The sequence below is a fragment of the Gymnogyps californianus genome, chromosome 6, assembly GCF_018139145.2.
Source record: "Gymnogyps californianus isolate 813 chromosome 6, ASM1813914v2, whole genome shotgun sequence".
NCBI lineage: Eukaryota > Metazoa > Chordata > Aves > Accipitriformes > Cathartidae > Gymnogyps > Gymnogyps californianus.
In genome coordinates, this window is record NC_059476.1 from 13,771,149 (window position 1) to 13,795,698 (window position 24,550).

Consider the following 24,550-nt stretch of genomic DNA (forward strand, 5'->3'; position numbering starts at 1 on the left):
GTTTAGTAAAAATCGCTTGCTTCTACAGAATGGAAGGATGTAAGAATGCCAATATAACAAGATATTCCAGAGAGATCTTACATTTAAAAGGAAGGTTACTTCAGGAATAAAAAGATTTTCTACCTGATGTCGCAGAAAGTTACAACGTTAATAATGCTGTATATTAAAAGGTCACTGTTGGAGTTCTGCCCTCAGATAAGGAGGACAAGACAGCTAACACTTGCACGGACCTGATGTGGTACACACGCAAAACATCCACTCTGCCCTTTCACACACGATCCGCAACACTTCAGTGGATAGTTCAAGAAATGGGTCAGATGAGACTGAAAAGGCGATGTTTCTACCAGATGGTTCACAAAGCCAGGCAATTTGTTCCTCTGGAAGCGTAACAGTGGTTGCAAGATCAAATAATAAAACCATCAAGCTAGGAAAATTAAGAGCTAGAAGGAAAGCTGGAAGAGTCTAACAACAGTCATACCATGTTGTAAGTGCCATCACATTAGTCGCTCACCCCCCTTCACCCAGTTCTGATATCAACTCTCCATTCTTCAAATGGAGAAAAGAACAAATCCAACACCTCTGTTGTCATCCATCCTCCCAGGCAAGGCTGATCCTACACAAAGCAGGATGGAAGAAAGAGGAGGCTCAATCAGAGTGAAAAACAAAAGGCCACCACCAGTCATGCAGCTAGGACTGCTCCACAGTTTTGTTATGTGGCAAGCAGGAAAAGAAGAGTGGGAGACTCTGGGCTTTGTTTCTTTTTATCGTTTGTCTTTTTTTCTGCTGGAAGCTATGGGGGGAGGGGACAACTTTTGGCAGGGGAAATAGCAGGACGTTTGTCAAAGGCCTGAAACTGCCACTTCTCATTATGGGGCCAGGGCAAAGGATCCACCCTAGTAGTGATTTAGATTAATCGCTTTTCATTAAGAGCCAATAAACAAACTCCAGTCAGAATGAGCATTTCTGCCAGCACCCTGTGTTGCCATTTATAATTGCCATAAGGAATAGCAAAGGAGCACCAGAGAGTTGTCAAATGTAATTTATAGGTTTTTAAGATCTAATCATTTTCTATAATATTAAATTAAATGGCAGCCTTTATTAAAAAGGAAATTACATTTCACCTTGCTACATTCTAGAATATATATATATACATACACACGTATATAAAATATTATTTTCAGTTGCTGTCTTCTCTAGTTTTAGTGGAGAGGGGAAGGGGAGGCAGGATTGATTAGTGCTAAGGCTAAGTCCTTGAAAACATGCTTGAGATGAGGTGGCTTATACTACACAGCTTTTCCTCTAGAGGCTATAGCCTGATCTCCAAAATTCAGTGGACAATGAATGGCAAGCACCAGACAAAACAAACCAGGCTGAAAATCAGACTGAACTTCAGGTAGCTCCTTAGGAGATGAATGCAGAGGAAGAGAGCTGTCTGGTATGTGGTGTATTTCCTTTAAAGCAGGAGCTTTGGGGGCAATGATGACACGTACAGGGCTGTTCTGAATGAACTCCAGTTCAGCAGAACATCAGACACCAGCAGGGGAAGCACACAGAAGGGAGATGATTCAGAGAGGCCACCTTGCAAGAACAACATAAACTACGATGTAGGGACTGAGATCTTTGGCACATGATCAGGAAACACATCCAGCTCTGAATAATTCAAGGGGATTTATCCCAGGAAATAAGCAGCACAGGCAGCAGGCAGAAAGAACAAGGAGGGGAGGTGTCCCACCTATACCTGCCATGATGTATTTGGTACACAAACCACAGAAGTATCTAAGAGTCACTCATATTTGTTGGAGAGCGTGTAGGACCCTTAAAGGAGCTCTGAACAAACGCAGAAGTGGGGAAGAAGGAGAGACACCGTATCACAGCACAAATCCACTAAAACAGCATGCCCTCTGATGGGGCTAATATAATAAAAACTAAGGCAGGATTTGTAACGAAGAATCTGAGTTCCTGTTACCCTGATTAAAATTCCACGTGTGTCACTGGGTTAATGCAAACACCTTCCTCAGTATTGGTTTCACATAGGCTATGTGCAGGTGGATGAGTCAAGATGGTGACACACTCCTCTTCCTCTGCTCCCAGCTAGCCAGGCACAAAGACGACCGTGATCTGGAATATTGAACCACATCAGTAATGAGCTAGCACGCTTCTCACGGGCACAACACTACAACGTGCCCAGAATGTACTGGCTTGGAGCTACAGGTAGCCTGAGCTCGTATCTGCCTGAATCTCTCTACTGCAGTTATGCCAAAGACTCCCCTATAGCTTGGCATTCAGTTCTTCTCCCAGTACCTTTCACGGCTCTGCCCTCACATTAGCAGGCCTGCTTGGCACATCACCACTATCCTTCCTCTTCTGCACAAGAACAACCCCACCCTTCCCGCCCCCATCATATTACCTGTATCCATAGCATCAGATTCAAAAGCTTTATTACCGCTCCTGCTCCCTGGTTCTATGTTATCGCAACACAACAGAGATCTGTTTTGTATACAGTTGAATCTTTTAATAAACTACCTCTGGACAAAAACCGAAACAATGTGCTACATAAAAGGCACTTTTATTAATATTAGTTTTCATTGAATCCTTTCATTTTTCACAACCAACATAAATTTTCACTGTAAATTACCAAAGCGCATCTCTTTAAATCAGCACGGAGAAGTTTTATAGGTGCAACATCTGTAGCAGTAGTACCACTGAGCTACATTAGCAGGAAGCATCCCAGTAAATGCACAAAGAAGACAGGTTCAAAATAAATGTCTTTTGTTCCCAGAAATAAGTAGATAGCATTAAACCATTGTGTACTGCCTTCTGATTTTCCTCTTCATTTTAACGTGCTTTTTGTAAGCGGTCCTTTTCAGAGGTCCCAGTCACATTCTCATTTGCCTATATAAAGTGCTATTCTAAAAAAAAATAAACAGTTTTAAAAAAATCCACCTACAAACCACCCAAGCCTCCATAGCTACAAAAGAAACCCAGCTCCTTAGCAAAGTATTAGCAATTTGCTCTGTAGCACTGCATTGTCCTCTTCTGCAATTGAAAAGGTAGTTCTGCCACAAACACTGCTGCAAAAACAGAAACTTAAGGTTTCATGTTTACAGCTTCATAATGATTTCCATATTGAAGGTGCTCAGCTTACACATGAAAAGGCCCTCAAATCAGAAGCACTTCAGGTCCTTCCTAAAAAACTTTAGGCCCTTCCTAAAGCCAGGCTACAGCTACATCAACAACAGGAAAACACAAATCTGATTTAAAAAAGAAAAAAAAGCTTTTTTTTTTTTCTTTCCCATTTTGATTTAAAACATTTAAAGGATTGTATGTTTCCACACCACCTCCGGAGCTAAGCCTACTTCCCAACAAAGTTCCATATTAGCTTTGAGTTTAAAAAGCCAAAAATTTTCAACAATTTATGCTGAAATGTTAATGCAAATGGAGGATTTTTGCTTTGTTTGGACTTACAATGTCCTTTCTTCCTTTTGAAACTGAAAAATCAAAATCAAATTACATTTAAAGGCTTAAAGATACAAAAATCATTTTCTTCCTTCAAAACATTAGTTCATCACAAGTATGTTCAATATGAATAATTTGGAAATCTCTTATGGGAAAAGTAATTTTTTACTGCTGAAGCATTTTAGATTAAATGTTTGACCATCTGAAATTTCTCACTGGCAAATATTTGGTTTTTCATTCCCCTCCCATTCTTCCTCTCTCCTACATCATTACTGCAATTCACTTGCCCTGCAGGGTCAAGGATGCCCTCAGAGGGCACACAATCTTAACCTCTTAGAACACAGCTACACAGTATACCTGAAGCCCTTCTATGGCAATCCCATGGAGGACAGATGCAACTCATTGCAAAGAAAATCTCACCCTTTTTTCTTCTTTCCTGACCATGTGTCAGTTCAATTAAAAAACTTCAGTTTAATTGGATCAGCCCAAACCCCTCTGAGACAAAAATGTACTGGTATCACAAGTAACTGCCTACTTACCAGCAAAAGTAACACCCATATAAATCAGCATTAAGCTAAAAATATCTTTGCATGATTTGCACTAGTTTAGAAAGCACACCTTAACTTTATACAAACTTTTACAGAAGATGTTCAGAAATGGCTAGATACCAGCTCACTGCCCTGTAGATATACTGACTCTTGCAATAATCAGGGGAAAAGGAAGCCAACCTCTACTTTCCAGTCACCAAGACCAGCATATCAGGCAGACAGGAAAAAATGGGAGATGGCAGTGATAAAAATCTGCTCTAGAGATAAATCCTATTTATTTACATACAAGTAAAGCAATCCACCCCATTACTTAGTTATCAGCAGCTGTGACAAGAGGGACATCTGCTCTCTGGGAAACCGAACAAGACAGCCATGAAGAGGGCAACAGCTTCCACATAATTACTAACTTTGTGTCCCAAAAGGAAAACACTCATTGCAATCTCTTGTGTTACAGGGAGGCCCAGATTTGGGGCTCCTTCTTGCTTCACGTGGCTCAAAAACTTCCTTAATGTTAAGGATAACCTGTGGGCATCAGTCAAGCAGTAAAGGTGCACTGAGCTTTCATAAGAGATAAATTGTCTGGACCTACCCTGTTTCAACTTCTTGTAACTTCACTTCTTATTGCCCAAAATGTAACATTAATAACAGATTTAATTAATGAATATAGCACCAGATCACCATCTCTCAGAACTGTAATGCTGTAATCTTAAAGGATGAAGTGCACTGCACTCACTTTATAAGGGTTTATGAAGCATGTGTTATAAAAGTACCTCAACCATAAGGCTTTTATACCTTGGCACTCACTTCAATACAATCCCATAAAATCCAAGCAATCTTTAGTGTTAAAGGTGACTTTCACTACTGTATTTATTATTGGATAATGAAAAATGAGTCAGACATCCATAGAAACTGAGCAATGAAATAGAGTTTCCTGAGACTTTTTGCATTGGGTCTGCATTATATGTACCGTGACCAAAGAACCAAATAGCTCTCCCAAGACCTTTCAGGCACTTCATGCTAACCTCTCTCCAGAACTTCCTTCCCATCAGGACTTCTCTGTAATTACAAACCAACCTCTACTCTGCAGAATCCCATTGCTTGTCACTGAACTTTCTAGATGTCAATAGCTGCTTCTGTAAGCATCCAACTCCTGTGAAGGACCTCCTCCACAGACTCCTCCAGCTGAGCTGGAGACTGCAGCTCTCTACTCTAGGAAGTTGGTTTGAGAAGACAGCATAGATCTCTGACACTAACATCAGGGGGACCCCATCTGTGGGTTCCCCATCTTTCCAGCATTGCAAGAGAATGATCAGAGCCCATCATGCTGTTCAGGTTAAATGCAGGTCCTATGTCTTTGTAAAATGTTTTGTCTTTTGTAGAGGGCACATGAAAGAAGAGGACCATTACAGGGCAGAAAGTAATAAGCTATAAAATGAAAACTTTTTCTTTTTTAATCTAAACCAGCAGGGTCTTCTGGTAATACTGCAACACAAAAGAGGACATCACTGGGGTGCTTGTTCATTTTTATGAATATCAAATCCTCTTCTGACATGCAATATGTAATTATTCTGTTGTCCCCTTGTTATATATATTTAGACAGCCCATCTTCAAAACTGAGAGCAAGTTTCATCATAAGTTTTGTAAGTTGTACCACAACAATATTCTGCGTAGATATCAAGACCATTTTGTCAATCAGAAATGATGCAAGGATAAATCTGCTGTCCAAACAGCACACCCTTCCCACCAGGATCAAGCACTCCAGGTTCACTGTTAACTTGAAAAGCCCCTCAGCAGAATCCTGGTACTGTCAGAAATAAAACTAAGAGTTTTAGCTACAACCGACCCAATATGTGCCTTGTCTCAACAGAACTTGGAACCAGTAGTTCAAGGAAGCATAAGTCTGGCCTATGAGGATGAATAATCTACATGCATGAGATACTAGTATTACACTCAGACACTACATATGCAATTGGAATATATAGTCCCAGCACGTGCTACATACAGTTGGCTCAGACAGGGAAGAGTACACATTTAAGATTACAACATCTCAGTAATTCTTTCATTTGCTTCTCGTAACGATTAAAAAGGACGGAGATGCCAGAAAGACTTTGAGGAGACTCTGAGATAGAGCAGTTTGGTGGCAAAAGAATTATTATCTATCTTCCTCCTGTCTGGAAATCCATAGGAGAGATATCTTACCTGACTAACTCTGAGAAAAGAGATTAGTAAAAGCACGTCAAATGAGGACCAGCACCTCTTTGCCTTCTCTAAGGAGATGCACATCAGCCCACCATGTTTGTTTACAGTGAATAACCCTAGTTAATCTTTCTGATCTCTATTGTTTCTCATATCCAATTATATCCAGATTAAAATTAGAATTACAATTAATTGTTCAGATTTGTACAAAACTAAAACAGGCTTTTGGCATTGCAGCCATACCTGCCATAAATTGCCATACCAAAACAAAACACTTCACAGGATTCCAAGCTCACACACCCCATCCCCTATGGAGAGAGTGCTTCATTTAATTACCACCTCCAGCAGCTGCACAAGAGCACAGATGCACCTTGCAGGATGCTCTGAGGATCAGGAGCAAATCAAGGCTAAACTGGATACAGAGCAAGAGCCCCTCAAGGAAAACCACTCTGCCATCCTCCTTGGCAGGTGGGAAATGAAAATATATCATGGCTGTAAGGCTTAGGCAAAATCAGAGTGGGGAAAAGAACTCAGATACTCTAAGGCTGCCGTCCTAACCTGCCCACAATGCCAAATCCCAGGCTGGATCCAATTTGCATGCACAGGAGTGGAATAAGCCATCGTACTAGACCCAACAAAGCAGAACGTCTCATCTTTGTTTTACTGCTAAGCAGGTCAGAACAACATGTCTCCCTGCTTTCTCTTGTCTTTTTGGCACTGGACACATGTACTTTTCACTTTTAATTACAAGGCACAGCAAGCATTTGCTTGTTAAATTTCAGGTGCCAGTGGGGATGGAAGCCATCCAAAAAGCATGTGTTTGACCTGGCAAAGAGTGTCTGATTGGCAACAGCCACATGCTTGGCTGTAAAACCTTTTCATTGTCACAGCAAGGCAGAGTTTACCCAAGGTTACTCCATCCCATTATACTCCTGTTACAGCTGCACATTCTCCAGCTCCCCACATATCATCAGAGCAAAGTCCTCTGCCACAGTAATCCCACCTTCCTGAGGCCACTTCGGTGCTGCGTGCTGTTCAGCTATTTTGCCAAAGGCTTCTCCATATCACAGCATGTTCATGCATAGTTCCCCTCTACGAACTGCCAAATGGGTTACAAGCATCACCACTTATGACTGGTTTTGTATATATCCAGTTTGACCAGCGCTTCTATGACTGGGCCTGGACCAGAAGTAGAAGGAACCCCGGCTGGTGACCTTAGGCAATAACCAGTGCTTCCACAGGAAAAACAGACAGCAAATCAGCAGAAGAGAAATGTAAAGCTTCTGATCTATATTATGCTCTGCTCTGGAGCCTGGTATTTCTGCAGAGCATAGTTCTGCATGATGCCTTTTTACTCTTCTCGATTCTACATAGGAAATCCCTGACTGTTGCAACATCTGACACATTGTGTTGTGGTCACCAGCTTTTTCTAGTGGCACAGAACAGCTCTGATCCCAAACTGTGTGCACAGAAAGAGAAAAGCAGCATTCACTGTTATAATTGTATGTTATTTGAGTAAATGCATGGTTGTGCTATTCTCCATAGAACTACAAAGTAATTTTCACCATTATGGTAACTTACCATGTAAGCAGAAATAGTTACAGAAAATAACGTTATCAGTAAGGAGAGGCTGTGTGCACCACAGCTGCTGGAACTGAGAACACCATTTATATAAAAACACTCCTCTGATTATAGGTCTCACTTGGGAGAACACATTACATGTGGGAATAAGTTTACTCACAGTAGTTGCCCCATTACAGAAAACAAAGAGATGTGCATGGATAGTTACTCATGGGGGTAAACTTTTGCAGCCTGTCTACAGCAGTCTATTTCATCTGAGGACAGTAGAGTGTTTCATGACTCTTTAGAAAAATAAAAATTGTATTACGTATCTCCCTTGAGGCCATTAAACCTGAATACAATTTTAAATGCATCATTGCTTCTCCTCTGCTTACACACTTTATTTTTCTGCTTTTTAGTCAGATTGCAGAGAGAACATAGACAACAGTCAGCTTTATCAATGTTCACATCCAGATGCTAATGATCTATCTCAATTTACTTACCTGGCATCTATTATTCATGTCCCTCACTGTCTCTAATGTACTTCTTTTCCTAACATCCCCCCACTGGAGGAAGCCGAAGAAGTAGGAGAAGGTCTATCCATTTTCTGAATGGAAGGCTGAGGCCCCCAAAAATTAAAGGTTAAAGTTACAAAACACGATGGCATTGCAGCGCTCTGCACAGTAGCACTCAGCTCTAAGCTATCCACTGTGGTTGCAAGCTCCGCACGCTAACTCAGGTGCCAGAGATCCTAATATATAGGAAGGTTCAGGACCTAGAAACACAATTCACAACTACCAGCTCACTGGCTTCGACATTTTCCATTACATTTGCAAAATTAGCTCCCAATGATACAGTCCTTGCAGGTTTATGGTAGAAGTCTTGTCTGCAATTACACACCAAGAAGGTGAGTGACTGCCCCAGTGACTGTGAACCACAGCCGCTATGTCCTATTCCAACAGGGTCCCTGATACCTCGCAGCCTTGGGAAAATCACATACTTTCCATTCCGTATCCTTCCATGCACATACATGAGCCCTGGTCACTGCAGTGTCCTGAAGAAGTAGTGTAAGAGGAAAGGGAATTGGAAGAGGGGACAAAGGTTTTGTCTGCAGCACAACCCTGACGCTTTGGTTTAGGAATCAATTGGCAAAAGTCAGAAAATTGCCAAGCTGACTCCATCTTTCCACTCATTTCCAGGTCCTGAGCAGTACATTCATTGCCTCCACTCCACTGCCACTCATGTCTGAACACAGCTGCTTCGTAAGTTTTGTTGCTTTCTTGCAGTCATTTTTAAGGATCACATTGGCCTGTCATAGAATGGCTCCAAAGGAGGCAAAAGATGTCAGATAAGCTTTTTTTGTCAGAAAAAGAACAATCTGATTTGTTGCAACAGAGAGTTAAAATATTGTGGGGCCCACTGCAAAAGGCAGCACCAATCTCTCCTCAGACAGAGACGTGAGGACTGGGCTAAGTGTTGATTCCCCAGATTCATGAGAAAACTACAGCCTGAGTTTCCTCTAACTGCATTTGTGCACCACTTAGAAAATCCCTATCATTACTTCCAGAGTCCAGCAACATCTGTCTGTGTACAATGAAAAAAGGCATTTTAGGAGAGATCAGGTCAAGGGCAATGAACTCTGGCTAGTGGAAAAAGAAGCCTCAAGCACTCTGAGATGTGCTGAAATGTTTCTCTAAGATCTAGCCCAGCCAAGCTCCATGCCGAAGCAAAACTGTTCCTAACACAGCCACACAAGGGCTTCCAGGACTCACAGTGCTGCTTGGGATAAAACATTTTACACAGAATTGATCACATCAGAGCTGAAATTAGAGTTACTGCATTTACACTATAAGAGGCAGATGTGCCTATATGGCAGAAACTGAGACAGTGGCCAGCATGTACCCTGCAGACTCTACCAATCTATTCTATTAAAAATGAGAATTCACTCAATGAGTAATGCTGAATTTCTCTATTCTTCACTTTGGAAAAGAATGAAATAAAAAGACACTTTGCCACAGATTAGTTGGTTTGTGGGTTGGGGTTGGCAGGGGGTGGGGGGAGGATTTTCCTCAAAGAAAAATAACTGTGTCCTGGTGAACCAGCTCTTATCACTAAAGATCAAGGTCAGAGCATTATGCAGTCTTCAAAAGGACCCATCTGCCCCTTTGCCAAGAGCTGCTCTCCACCCATTCTATTATTTTTCCTCCTTTTTAATAACAGGACATGCTGACTCGTTATTATTGATTGATTATCCTGCTGTCTGTGAAGCACCATTCCCCTCCTCGTTAATTCAAAACTACCTCATTTTTCATACTTCATAAATTAATATATTATTGGAGCTGCAGCAGTAAAGGAGATGGCCATGTTTAATAGAGAGGTAGGGAGGGTGGAAAAAGGAAGGAAGTCTCATAAACCTGCCCTACATCAGGATCTGCAGCTGTGTCCGCCCTGCTGACAGGCTGGGTGTTAAGTACAGCCCCTTACAAGGTGACACATCCTGACAGTCCCTCTTTGTCCCTGTAACCAAGGCAGGGCACTCCGAAAGCTCATACAGGTCCACTCTGCCCACTTCATAAAAGCAATGGCCATGCTTAGTGACAAAATTGCAGCTTTATTTTAGTGGATATTATAACTTCTGATCTGTCCTTTAACACTTGCTGGCTAAATTAGAGCAAACTACTGCTTTACTAAACACTGACAGCCAGCTCTGGGAAGTCCACATCTAAATGTGGATGTGACCTTTCCAGTTTTACCCCATCTCTTCTCTTTATGACCTCGTACCGTCCCTAAGGCTCTGTAGGGCCCTGACTCTAGCAATGCAAGGTGAAGCAGGCAGAGAGAGCAACAGGAGAGGTGGACTGACTTCTAGGAAGCCAGACAAGGCAGCCCTGGCATAGATGTGCACTAGTATCCTGGCAAGCTGAGTCTTACCTGATAACTGGCCTTTTTTCTCCAAACATTATTTGCAAGTCCTATAAAAAAAAAGCTGACATATTGGCTTGGGTTTCTCCCATCCTTCCCCCTTGCAATCTGACTCTCCAGCCACTCCAGTAGACAATGAAGTGCAGTGATACCCTCCTCAACCAATCTTAGGGTTTTTTTAGGATGATGGGGCTTAGAATTGTATGTTTAAAGTGGTAGATACCTACATTTACCATCACAAACAGTGCCAAACAAACACTGCTCACCCACTTGGTTCTTGCACACAAAGCAACCTCAGGGAAGTGTGCATGGTAAATAAGTCAAGTCCAAAGGGTTTGAATTCTGATTTGCCTTCCCCTAAAATCTGTGCCTGCTTCCATTCAAGTGGCCAATTTTTTCCCAAAGCCCCAGGCAGCATCTAAGCAGGGATTTCAGGATCATAGTTCCAGTCCTTGGTGGATAAATGACATAGCAGGTGTCTGACTGCTTTTTCTCATTTTACTTATACATCTTGTGTCTACACGCTTACTTTTATCAACCAGACTTGCAATATCTGTGAAGACTAAAATGACATTTATTTAACAAAACATTTTTCATAAAGCCTACTTAGACAGCCCTCATTTTATTCCCTATCTTTATTAATTAAATCCTGCATTAGGTTTCCATTTGCTTTCAATACTTACCTCAGCACTAACCAAAGGTGTATTAAATGAGTTCAGAAACCTATGAAAAATGCAAGTGAAAGCTCTTGGAATGCATAAGTACAAAGACGAGAAATGCAGATGTATAAAGGCACACACAGGCAACCCTAATTCTGGAATTTCATAATATATGAACTTTTTTTTCTTCATGAACACTGAAACGATGGCTTTCAATGCAGTATCTTTAAGATAGGTATAAACAGAAACAGATACCCATCTCTCTTCTAACCCTCTCCCCTCTACCCCCATTAAATAATGCCATATGTGAGCATTTTGTTAATTATCTCGATTGTGTTTATTTTTATAAACAGCTGATGAGCAGTGGGTGAGGTTCGCTGGGGTTTGGGGGTTTTTGTTTGTTTTTTTAATGCATCTGCTTTTTCAGAGAATTAACTGAAAAAGCCCCAAGAATCTCCAGTTTTCATGTTCCTGCATACCGAGGGACAGTCTTCCCTCGAGTACAACTATCAGATTGTCCCTGTTTAAGAAAGGCGAAAGCTTCTGTTGGGGATCTCTCATAAGCTTGGGTCCCAATTCTGTGCTGTCTGTGCTGACAAACGGTCACATCCCAGACAACAGATGCTATACAACCTCCATTTATCTCTATGATTTATGTCAGGTCAGAAGTAGTAAAATTAAAATCTGCAAACAAATAGACAGTAGTTTGTTCTTTAAGTACAGGAGCCTACAGGTCAGGTCAGGTCCCAGTGGGGCATCTGACATGCGAGGCCCCACAGTCCCAGGCTGCGGCAGGGCAGAGTGCTCTCTCACAGGAGCCCCTTGATTACAAAGATCCACAAGGAGGCACAATCCCCAAATATAGTAATAATAATAATTATAAAAAACCCCAACCAAACGTATTTGGACATACTGAAAAAGATCCCATATTTTAAGAGTATTCTAGTAACACTCATATTTTGCCTTTACATCTGAACATCTTCCATTCATTGATCTTGAACCATGTTTAAAACACTAATAAACTAAGTCATCAGGCATTGGGAAACTACATTTCTTACATAGGAAAGGTCAGAGAAGCCTACAGAGAAAACGTGACTTTTCTGAATTCAAAACAGACAATAAAAATCCCTTCAAAAGGAGAAATTCCTAAAGTCCTCTTCTCCAAGTATTACAACACATCTGTAACTCAAGAGATCTCTTTCACACAGTTTCAGGTCATGGTTCTGCAAATATTTACAAAAATCCTCTCTTTTCTCAGATGACAGATTCAAGCTGAATTAATTGTACAAGTAGAGAGAATCCCATGCACAACAGCTCACAAGACTGCACCTTGTAGGTAAAACACGTCACGTCTCATATCCTCTGACTCTGCCTTGGATGTTGCAGGTGACCTTGAAGAAATCATCTGTGCTTCATCAGTGAGTGAAGAAAAATATTACTTTTTCATTCCCATCTTTATTCTCCTATTTAAATTGTCAGTTCTGGAGGCTGACAGTGACTGTCCCTGAAGTGTATTTACGAGACAGAATACACTGCCATGTTAACCAGATAGCAGTCACATTTGTACAACCCACTGGTGTAACCAGAGCAGACAAATCTGAGCTCAGCTAATCCAGATGCTGTGTTTTAGAGCTACAGCCCTTCCTGTACAGCAGTAGGCAGGTTCTGCCCACATAGGCTCTGGACTGAGTGGCATGGTTTTTGGAGTGCTGAGAAGCACAGGAACATCATACGCAGCTCAACAGGTCCAGAGAAGGGGTGCACAAAGAAACGATTACATCTGCATTTGCAGCTCAGGGAATTTAGGCCCTGTTAATGGCAGCTGCAAAACCCAGTGCTATTTAGTAACTGTATTTCACTGGGCTGAAGGAAAAGATTAGGGATAAAAGACAGTAGAAACAACTAGTTCTATCACTCCTGCCCTGTGGCTCTAACTCAGCCTCACTGCCTTTGTGTTATAAATATGTTCTCTGAGATCACACCAGCAAGTGCCAGTTTGCAGCACATGCTGTTTACACAGTGTCAGTATAATAAGGAAAAAGGGTCCAAAGATATCTTCCATCTGCCAAATGGCTTTAGGATACTCCAGAGCTCAGTTCCTCACCGATAGCTTGGGATGCAATCTCAGGAAAAAGCAGATAACTAATGGGAGCTGTGGCAAAGGATTCAGTTCAGGCTGGGTTAGCAAGCATCAGGTGCATGCTGGAACCTCTGCCTCATCAGCCTATCACACATTTGATGAGTAAGAAGAAAACAAAATGCTGTGGAATTCCCTTTAGGATCAAATGGACTAAGAAATAAAGGCAAAACCAAAATCATTTTGGACCACGTTTCTGCCCTGAGGCTCCAATCACAGCTGAGGTATTCCCTCTGGAAATACATGAGGCCAGGACCAGGTTTGCTTTCAGTTATTCTCCAAGTGAGCAGGAAGAAATAAAAAGGAGGTCAAAGCGACTTGCGCTCATTTAGGATCTCCAACTCCTGTAAGAGGAGGTGTCACTCCCAATGTGCTAGCTAGTTTCCAGTCGGGTAGATGCATTCCTCTGCAATTTCAATATTACAGTTACAATTAACTTCTTCCTTCATTAACCTGAACTGCAACGCAGCATTGCTCTCTGCCAGCTCATAAACAGTTGCCACACTTCATCCCCAAGAAGCTGCACAGAAACAAACAAATCTAATTAGATTTAGCTTTCAGAGCTTCTGGCTCTCCAAATACCTCTAAACATTTCTCATTCTGATGGGCCAAGTTCAGAAGCATGACTAGGTATGAGAGATGCCGCACGCCTTTGGCTTTTATAGCTTCAGTGATTTGGACTGCCCCTCCATTTTGACTCTATGACAACGGGGAAACTAGTCTGCAAAACCATTTTCTCAAAGCTTTTTCACTGAGCACCGTAACTTTATTTCTGCTTTATGCTGTTTGCAGCTATTGTTCAAATCCCTTAGCTAGAAGGTCTGTCTATAAATAAAATTTCTAATGCCTCAGTTCTGGTATAAGGGAAAAATGCGGGGAATCCTTGTTTCAATCACTGCACCTGGGTGATATTTCTGTGCACAGAGTAAACATAAAAGACTACAGACCTTTTAATTCTTCAAGTTATCACCTACAACAACGATGGTAACAGTGCAGGAGAAAAGCTAAAAATGACTGCATCCAATTGAATTGCAAAGCAAATTCATGAAGGAAGGTATTTCTAAGACATCAGAACTGGCACCCGGATCTTAAATGCAATCAGGACCTCCCATTTATCCACATCTCATCTGAGCAATACTATATACAGGCAAGTGCTTTTTGGTTTGATTTTGTCAGAGTTGTCATTCTCTTCCTTTTTCCCCTCTTCTTTTTCTTTTTAATGCTTTTTAACTCCATCCTCTCAACCTCCACAGGAATCCCAAGGGTAGAGGATAAAAGTTTCATAGTGAAAACTGGGTTTTCAACTAAACAACACCTTCACCAAGAATATTCACTCCTCACAGAACATTTCATGGAAAAAGTAATACATGAAATCTATGGTTCAACAACAATTCCTTGAGTTTCAAAATGGCACCTTAGTGCCTGAAAGGAGCAGTGCTTCAGATATATGGGACTTCCAATCTCGTCTTCTTTCTGCACCCTTTGGAAGGACTTTGCATCCCTCTGTGCTGCATCAATTCTAAAATGAATCCTGTTACTGACAACCAGGAAGAAAGCAAATGTTCTCAGGATAGGGGATCTTAGCCAGCAGACCAACCCATGCTAGAAAATAGGGACTCACAGCACTTCAGCTCCAAACAGTGCTATTTTGAAGTGCAGGCAGTTAGTCAAAGAATTACAGGCTTAATTTTTTTGTGGAAATTATCCAATTTTCTAACAGAAAGTTTTCAAGAAACAAAAAGAAAAAAATGGGATAGAAAGAAAATAGGAATTTAAAAAGTCAAGAGAAATGTTCTTATTAAAATAGAAGAGACTTTTTCCCTTAGTGCTTTGGAAGAAATAAACAATTCTAATTCCCAGACTGCTGTGAAAATCTGCCTCTAGTAAAAAGTAAGTAACGCCCAAAATATAGTATTAAATTAAAGGTCAGCAGGGAACTGAGATCTCTGCCCAGCAGAGAGTAAGCAGCTGTTTATCATATCCCTAAAGACAGACAAGAGGCTATAGGGTAGAAAAGCCAAAGCTATGCATTTTGCAAGTCTCAGCTTTTCAGAGCAGTCAACCATCTGCCCTTAAATCCCATTCATCTGTAAGGAAGGGGTGCTGCTAAACAAATATCAAAGTTTCTCCTTTCTGAAGTTCACCACAGAATTATCAGGCTTGTTGCAACCTATGTGTTAACCGGGTAAAGCAGATGCTTCTCTTGTGGCCTCTCAGGCAAACAACCCGGTGGGCAGATGCACTGAAGGGGAAGATGTGCCCTGGAATACACTCTGCCTATCAGAGCATCTTCATGGTGGTAGAAGTGTCAAAACTGCAGGCACTTGGCTTCTCACCAGGGCTCAAACAGTAACTAAGAAAGCCATAGCCCCCAGGACTTGAGAGTCGTCTGACTGCTGGGTCTAATGATCACCTGGAATTTCATAGTATTAATGAGAACTCAACGCAGATTTTCCTGATCCAAATACAAGTCCCTAGTGTGCAAGTGAAAGAAGAAACAGCCCAAGCATCTGCAGGAGAGCAGATACAAGTCTGGCAGTTTCAGCTCCCAGCAGCAGAGGCTGTACACACAGTTGCAAAGTGTTGTGACACCCTGAGCTTGTTAGTTCTTAGGAGAAGGGAACTAGCAGTATGACTGCTCCACAGGAAGATGAAGTAGTCCTGGCTCATGGCAGGAAGCATTTCGGCTCCAGTGCAGCCAGAGGCTACAGATTCATCACAGGCTGCAGCCTGCTTGACTGTTTCCTTATGTCGGCACTCCGGGGTGGTCTCATTTCAAATGATAAGTGCACTCAGATCACCAAGCTGGCCCTGATCACTAGCAATGATACTTGAGAGGCAAGAGGAATCATAGCTGGGAAGAAGTATTCTTGGCAACTTCCTTTGATATCTGCGTGTTGGTATATTGATTTAGTTGTAACTGCAAACTTCAAATTACACATTGGCAAAGTGTGTTTTCCAAATACCGTCTTGTGATTTCTAGGAAATGGACACCCTCTATCTCAGCTCCAAAACCAGCCATCAGCAGGTTGGGTCAGCAGCTGGGAGCAGGCGCTCTGGGACTCAGCCCTGCCTCTGCCCAGCACCACGTGGGGACACAGCCAAAGCCGCCTCAGCTCGGTCTTGGCTACGCAGCTCTGTGCCTTGGTTAACTCTGTGCATGCAGAGGGTTGATATCTCCCAGTAGCAATGTATAAAATCAAGGAATACCCATAGACTAAATCTGGCCTCTAGGTGCCAAACACCAGCACAGCCAAGAGGTGCCCAGGGAGAACCGAGGCTGTCCTGGATTTATCACCATGATAACCATAGAGATTGTGTTTCTTCACCTCTTCCCCTCTCAGCTGCCTCTTTCCTCTTCAGGCACAAAGACATGATCTCTCCACAGTGATTTGGCCCACTGATAAACACTACTGACTGATGTGTTTCACTGAGGAGCAAAGAGCAGGACTGAGGGGCCAGCTGCTTCCAGGCTGCTCCAGCATTTTCCAGTCTGCTGTGTCAGGAAAGCCATTTCAATAGTCGGCAGGACACCAACCACAGACAGCGGTAATATTCAACAGCCTGCTGGGGCTCTCCAGTTAGGGATGGGAGACACACACGGGAGCCGCTTAGAAGGAAGCCTAAAGAGAACATGAAATGAATAAAATTGACTAAATATGTAATCCAAACTGAAACGAGAGTTTTTAGCTTAAAAGAGGAAAGCCAACGATACATAAAGCTAACTGGGGACTTGCTTTTGCCATCAATGTTACATAGCAGATGCTCAGACATTAACTTTGTTGGGAGCAGAATAAAACCCAAAGAGAATTAAATACTTTAAGGCCTAAAGAGCCATTAGGTCATTGAGTCTGACCTCCACTTGTAGCACATGTTCCAGAATTTCACCAAATCATTCCTACATTAAGCTCAATTTTTCTTCCAGAAGGAAATCCACTTTGTAAGAAAAAGGTGTTGGAGTGCCATAATTCAGGAGGGTAAGGCGTGCATCAGGTGTGGCTTTTTTGGGACCAAGAGAGAAGGGGAATGACACAGGCTCCCAGATCATGGGTTGTAGCCATGCCTCACCCAGCTGCTCAGCCTCTGCATTTCAACTCTGGCCTCGTCTGATCCCCCATATTGCAATAAGCAGAGATGTTGGTATTGAGAAATCAGTGTCCCACTATGATCTGGCAGCACTGAGTGGAGAAATACAGCAGAAGCTGCCAAAAACCTTACAATATTCCCACCAAAAATTTTCAAAAAAGAAATCAGAAACAAAAAGCTTTTCTTTTAAAAGAAGAAAGAAAAAAGCAAGCGTTTAAATCCTCTTGCCTCATAATTGAGCCCAGGGTTATGCCACAATTCAGGTAAATGATGTTTATATAACTGGCATTTGGCTGAATGCATAATTCCTATTTAACAGCTGAAGAGAGGCATTTTGGGTCTTCAAAGAAATCTGACAGGTAATTCCCACTGTAGTTCTGCATGGTAGCTGAGAGGTAATTATCCTTCTCACTAGTAAATCAATTAGGAATGAATGTATGGAAAGCTTTTCTCCTCCTCCAAGTAACTGCTAATCCTCTAAGCACTAATGAGCAGACAGGGCTAGCAACAGTGTACAAACCCATCCAAAATCGACAGGAGCTGAGAGGCATGCAGGGTCCAATCAGTACCTGCGAGCTAATGCCTCAGGAGAAAATATCTTGCGTGGAAAGGGTCTGCACGATTCACCGTGTGTGCACAGGCCCTGCGCACATGTGTTACTTTTGGTATCTCCCTCCCTGTTTATTGCCTCAAACAAAGACCTATTTTTGAGGCTCACAAGAGAACACTGCATTGTGTTCAACTAGCTAGCACTTGTGCTGTTAGAAGTGAAACACAAGGGATCTGGACTTTCTCTACTGGGGTACAACTGATTCACCTACTGCTTTATGATTCATTATTGGTGGTTGTCCTCAGGAGCTCAGCAAAAACATGCTGCTTATTCTGCAGGCCACTGTAACAATATTCACCCAGAGAGACTTGGAGAAGATTACAACCCAAGTGCATTTTTTGCAGTGCACAACCTCATAAATCTGTAAGGGGTGGGTGGACAATAAACCTGAAATTGAATTTGACAAATCCCAGATGCTCCAATCCAGTGACACCTTCTTCAGGCATTTTTCAAATGCTGCATGGATGTTTGGAATTGCTTTGACGGTCAAAGCAGCAGAGTCAGCTCCGGGTTCAGACAAACCAGCTGTTTAACCATGCACAGTAACAGTGCCCATATATTTAGCAGAGGTAGAAAGAACGGAAACAAGTTGTTCCCACAGCAGCCAGCACTGCAGCTGGTTTCTTACAGGTTTTCCTTACAGCTCATCTCTCCATTTCAAACGATTTTTCAGAAGGGAGGAGAAGAGGGAAGACAGACAGATAGGTCCAGAAATCATTTCCTTAAGACATAAGACCAAAAAAAATTTTTAAAAAATTGTCATCTGAAATAGGAAAACAGCAGGTAAAGATAGGTCTGCATGCCACTAGATGAGGAAATGTAGGTGTTATTAATAAAAAAAAGAGAGAAAAGACTGCTAATCTGCAAAGCTCGATAGCTTGAGATAGCTTGAAGATAATCATATATCCTAGTACTCCGATTTGTGAGGGAGACTTTACACCAGTGACGTAGGATTTGTAACTGAGCATACTGCCTCTGATTTTGGGTGGGCAGAGTTGCTTTGGAAACAGAATGAAGAAGAATTAACTCTTCAGTGCCCACCATATTGGATATGGGAGGGGTGTGAAGGCCAGGAGAGCTCATTATGAAACATCTTCATTCCATTTTGCTCAGAAAAAAGAAGTCAAGGTAGTTGTCACAACAATTCAGCTTCTGCATCAGAAAAAATATAAGCTGACCCCTGCCCACTGCATTCTTCCTCTCCTCTATGCATCCAAACACACACATATTGTTGCCGATAGTAATCAGAGCTATGACTGCCTTAAGGTTGCATACACTGAAATAAACATCAATACTGAAACCTCTGTAGACTGACCAGTGATGGAAAACACAATAGTAGTAATAAGAACAGTACAAGTAGCAAAATACTAGTTTGGAAATCTATCGATGGAGACAGGAGATGGGCAGTTTGGAAGTGATCAAGCTGAATGGGCTGCACCCCATCCAAACATAACTCCACTGCCAGCAATTAGCTACGTGCTGCAGCCCTCCCACGTTGATTTCTGTGGGTAGCTGAAAGCGTCTTTGTCCCACTACCTCCCTTGAATCAACACAGGCAATAATTTTAAACCAAAAAGGCACTGAGTAATAACTCCTAGGCTGCACTCTGTGAGCCAGCTGCAGCCCTAATTGCATCACGTGGGAAGCGTGAGCAGGGGATTTGAAAGCTATGACCTCATCTTCTCTCCTACACATTCAAATCAAATCTTAGGTCTCCCACTCGCTCTCCCAGGCATATTCTGCTTTCAGCCCCCTTACATGATGTAACCAATGAAAATGTCATTTACATCTTTACCTCCAACTTCTAGCTAGGGAAAGCACAAAGGGGAAAAGAGTCAAATGCAGAAATAAATGCCTTTTACTCGGTATTTCTAATAATAAGGAGACAGAGAAGGCAGGGGAGGTGTATTAGCCAAAGCCAGTGTAAGCAAGAGTCCCAGAAACATTTGTGTGAGTTCAGCTTCTTTAAAGTTGTAACAGTCAGAAACAAATAAAAGCAACCCTTTTATCTCTAACACATTCAGCAGGAGATTAAGCACTCCATCTCCATCACAAGTGAAACAGGCATAGTTCTGCTGGATTCCATGGAATTGCACTACTGCAACTTAGACAGCAAATTCAAGCTCTTGTGAATTACCAACGGATTTCACTTTAGGATCATAATTCCTCTCAGAATGAACAGAATGCCGTAATTTTGTTTCTATAGCTACCAGCTCGATGGCTCTCCCTTACCTTCCTCTTGTTAGTGGGACCAACATAAAGGTAGCTCAGCACAGTCTTCAGACCTACTTTGTCATTTAGCTTTTCATAGGTAGTGCCATAGTCTGTTGACCTGGAGAAAAGAGGAGACAAAAAGCGTTTATGTGGTTATTAGAGCTCAAGGGAAGGAAATGACTATGTGAACAGATGCTCAAAGTTACAGCTTGAGCATTATTACCCTTAAAACGCGAGCTTTTGTGTTTCATTCAGGGTGGCCAGCAGAAAAGAGAAGAAAACTTGAGTCCTTTGAGGCAGGGTCTGTCTCTGCATCAGTTGATCCTATGCACCTGGGGAGCTGTGGTGCACCCGTGAAGATGGACTTTAGGGGCAAGCTCTGCTCTCATGTGCCAGTGTGGGATTGCAAATGATATCTACATGAGAGGACTCTGATCTCAGCAGCACACTTAGCACAAATTCTCTTTTCAGACAAATCCAACAGAAAAATCCAAATTAAACCCATCAACAACAGTTTTATTTAAGTAGGCTGATTTTTGACTTGGAGATGGGGATCCAAATGTGGCTCAGAATTGTAACAGCTGAACTCATGTCTAGATAAAAATGTACCTAAACTGGCATCTTGAGTCCTCAGTCACCCCCATCCTACTTTGTGCCAGGCATTTAATTTTTCTGAGTTACAGAGACAGATTCAGGCCCCTACACTAGCAAATCCCACCCGGAGGAGCAGATGATCTGGGGGTGGCATTACCCATTCGTGACTGGGGAAAAGGGCTGCTTCGTCACAGAGGGTTTTCTGTAGCTTCCTCCTCCTCATTTGTGGGCATGTTTGAAACCTCACTTTGCCCTGTTTGTTTCTCTGCTGTTTTCGTACCCTGCTTTTCCGAACAAACAAGATTTTTCCTACCAGAACAAATCAACAGCTACCTCGTACAGTCGCACACCTGAAGAGTGGTCAGCACCAGCTTGCTTTAGGAGGGGTGTCGCAACCTGCATGAAAAGCCCACCTACCCCATCCAAACAGTGGGGAGAGCCTGGCTCCTGACCCTACACAGCTTCTATCATATGGACAGAGCAAACACAATCCTTATTAGGTGGACAAGAAAAGACCCTCACAAAAAGCCTACCTGGACATACCTGTGATGTTATGAAGATGAGAATTCATGGCCCCTGCCGTCCTCTCTAATCACGCTTTTTGCTAAACAGGTGATTAGAGAACATCTAGCAATTCAGTGCCTTTCCCAGTAACTAGCTCCAGTAATCTTCTGATTTTCTAAGTTCAGCAAGCCTCCAGCATCTGCAGCTTTGTGGTTCTGCCTGAGACCAATCCCCTGCTCCTTGTCTGTCTGGCAAAGAAATGGCCCAAGTCACCCTTCTGGCATCACAGTGAACAGTGCCGCTGCGCCCGGCGGCTCAAGGCTCCCACTCAAGTAGCTGCAGAAACTGAGCGATGCCAGAATCTGCACCCAGCTCCGCTGGCTTCCTTGCTGCTAGTAGAGTCCAGAATGACACTGAAAGGGCCATGCCACAAAACCAGACGGCTGGTTTCAGGCTTCCAAGTAGTAGGACCCATGAAGTCAAAAGCTTGTTTTATCGCTGATGTGGCTCCAACACATTTGCTTCTGTGCATCTTTCAAGCACAATTCCTAAACGTTTTGCAAACTGGTTCCTTAAATGGGTTGAACCAACCTTCCTCTTTTGAACGCTCAGCAGTCAGGGGTGCTTCAAGTCTTAAACAACTTCCTTGTGTTCTGGTTTAGCTCTTTAATACTAAAATAGAGCTAATACTAGCTCTGTTTACACTTAATGCTCTTTTGTACTAACGCATAGTATTGATACTCACTGGGCTTCACCGAGACGTCCCAAAGGATATTACAATAATGTACTGTATTTCCATAGCACTTTCCCATCCAAAGAATCTGAAGCTCTTGTCTCACTAGGTATCAATACCACACAAAAAACCTAGAAGCTTTCCCCTTCTAGCCAAGCTTGAAACTGAAGCAGCTCGATTAATAAAAGTGAATAATCCAGGCCAATTAATTCCACTACACGAGGCCTCCTATACATGCAAATTCAACAGGTCAGGAATCCACAAGTAACACTAGGCTCTAAGCAGAGGGTAACACACAGAAGGCAAGCACTGAGGTACCTCCTTGATCTCACCCTTCCAACAGCACTGAAGCTCCGAACAAGCCACATTTGTGACTACATATGTACCAGCCACCAGCCAGGGAAAGAGATCACTGGTTTCAATCAGCATTCAAAGAGAATACAAATAACAGTTTAATATTCTGACAGAGCTACTTTGGTTTTGTTCTCCGAGTCATTTTCAGATCTCCCAAAATGCTTTGCACTTCTAAAGATGCAGGCTGGATGCCCTAATGACTCTTGCTCATTAAACCATTATCACTCATTGCATTTGCCCTTTCAAAGAATAGCTAGAAAGGAAGTAGGATCATTATTTCGTTAGCTTCCCTAAGGCTTTCTTTATTATCATGACAGTCACCCCACTGGCTTCATAGAAACATCTCAAAGGATAACACAATAATATACTGTATTTCCATAGCACTTTCCCATCCAAAGAATCTGAAGCTTTTGTCTCGTGTTAATCCATTCAAACTAACAAAGTCCCAAGGGCCATACCGCGAAATATTATCTCTATTCTAGAGATGAAGAAACTGAAAGCTTGCATAGGTAACAGTTCATTTATTCAAAAGCAGGCCTCTACAATTAGCCATTTCAGCTTCTATAATCACTTAGTGTATGGCTCGATACTCAAACCTGCTAAACTCCTACCACCAAACTGCCTAATCTGAACACAAATAATTACCAAAAAAAAAAAAAAAAAGTTGGCTGCCTAATTTTAGCAACCCAAGCCTGAATATTTGAAGAGATGTGACCCACAGGTGGAACAGAACAGTTTGGCTCAGCTTTTAATCTTAACTTGAACCCTTCTCCTTTACTAATTACTTATCTTTGCAGTAAAAGACTTCTAACTGCAAATTAACTTGCCCACATGTCCTTACAGTTGCTTGACTCTACAAGCAGACTGGATACCATGTTTTCTCCCATTCCTCTGGTTAGAATAGGATCCACTTCAAAGCACATTATTAAAGGAGTGGAAGGGAAGAAAGGTTGTAGTTATATCAAAATGACAAAAGACTCAGAGATACAAAAGACCGTTTCCATTAGTCACACCCCAAATGCCTGCTTTAACTTTGGTTGGGCCTTTTATGGCCAACTGATCCTGCCTAGCTGGTTCTCCTCTGGGTTGCTCCATTGAAGCCATCACTGGAGTCTCATCATCTTGGAAGGCTGTTATTGCCTTCAGTCTCAAATTGATATTTGCAGACTGCTTCTAACCACACACACACGTGTATACATAAAAGTGTTATTAACAATGCTTTCACAAAAGAAATCATTGCACCTTGTTATACCGCTGGTAACACAGAAACTGTTAGAATGTGGAATGGATTCTGGCTGTATATACAAAGCCTGTAAAAGCTCAGTCCATGCGTTTTGTCCCACATGTCCTTATACATTGATCTTACAGCATTTCATTGTCCCGTCTATCCTGCTTTCCATCCTGCAAACCAAACTGCTGGCAATACCCCAAGAAAGGCTGCACAGTGAAAAGCAATAAAACTCAAGGGGTAGTCCAGTCTTGAATGGACGTTTGTCTACTTCAATTCAGCTTTTTGGTTTTTATAACTAGCGTTCCTACCAGCCATGAGGAAGAATCTCTTTGCTAGTCTTGGTTAACATGAAGAAAGACTTAATCCAGTACAACACAAGTGTCATATTCATATAACCAAATAAATGTGGGCTTTCCCTGAACAGGCTGTGGCACCAAATTCTACATATTCCCTTTGGAAAAGCAAGGTTTATACTGTAATTAATTTACTGGGAGACTGCAAATTCTCCCATAATCGTATTCTATTATAAACAGTTGGGAAAGAAAATCACCTGCTCGATTCCATTGCCCTGCCCTGACGGGCTGCAACATGTTTTAACCATTGCTGCAAGTGCTGTCCCACAGTCTGGCAGAGCAGGGCTGAAGGGGCACACCCAGGCAGAGAAGCTTCTCTCTACCAAACCTGCTCATAACTCAGTGCACCGAGAGCTAACAAAATCCATCTTGTTCCTGTAGGTTTGAGCCTGA

The 24,550-nt window shown here is 42.2% G+C and overlaps 1 protein-coding gene across 1 annotated transcript in view; it reads right to left on the reverse strand.

Annotated features, from left to right (window-relative positions):
* Positions 1–24,550, reverse strand: part of SORCS3 (sortilin related VPS10 domain containing receptor 3) — a 326,383-nt gene that overhangs the window by 149,129 nt on the left and 152,704 nt on the right. Inside the window, exon 3 of the mRNA XM_050899047.1 lies at positions 20,407–20,506. Within this exon, the coding sequence (XP_050755004.1) occupies positions 20,407–20,506 (100 nt within the window). The remainder of the gene's footprint in view (positions 1–20,406; positions 20,507–24,550) is intronic.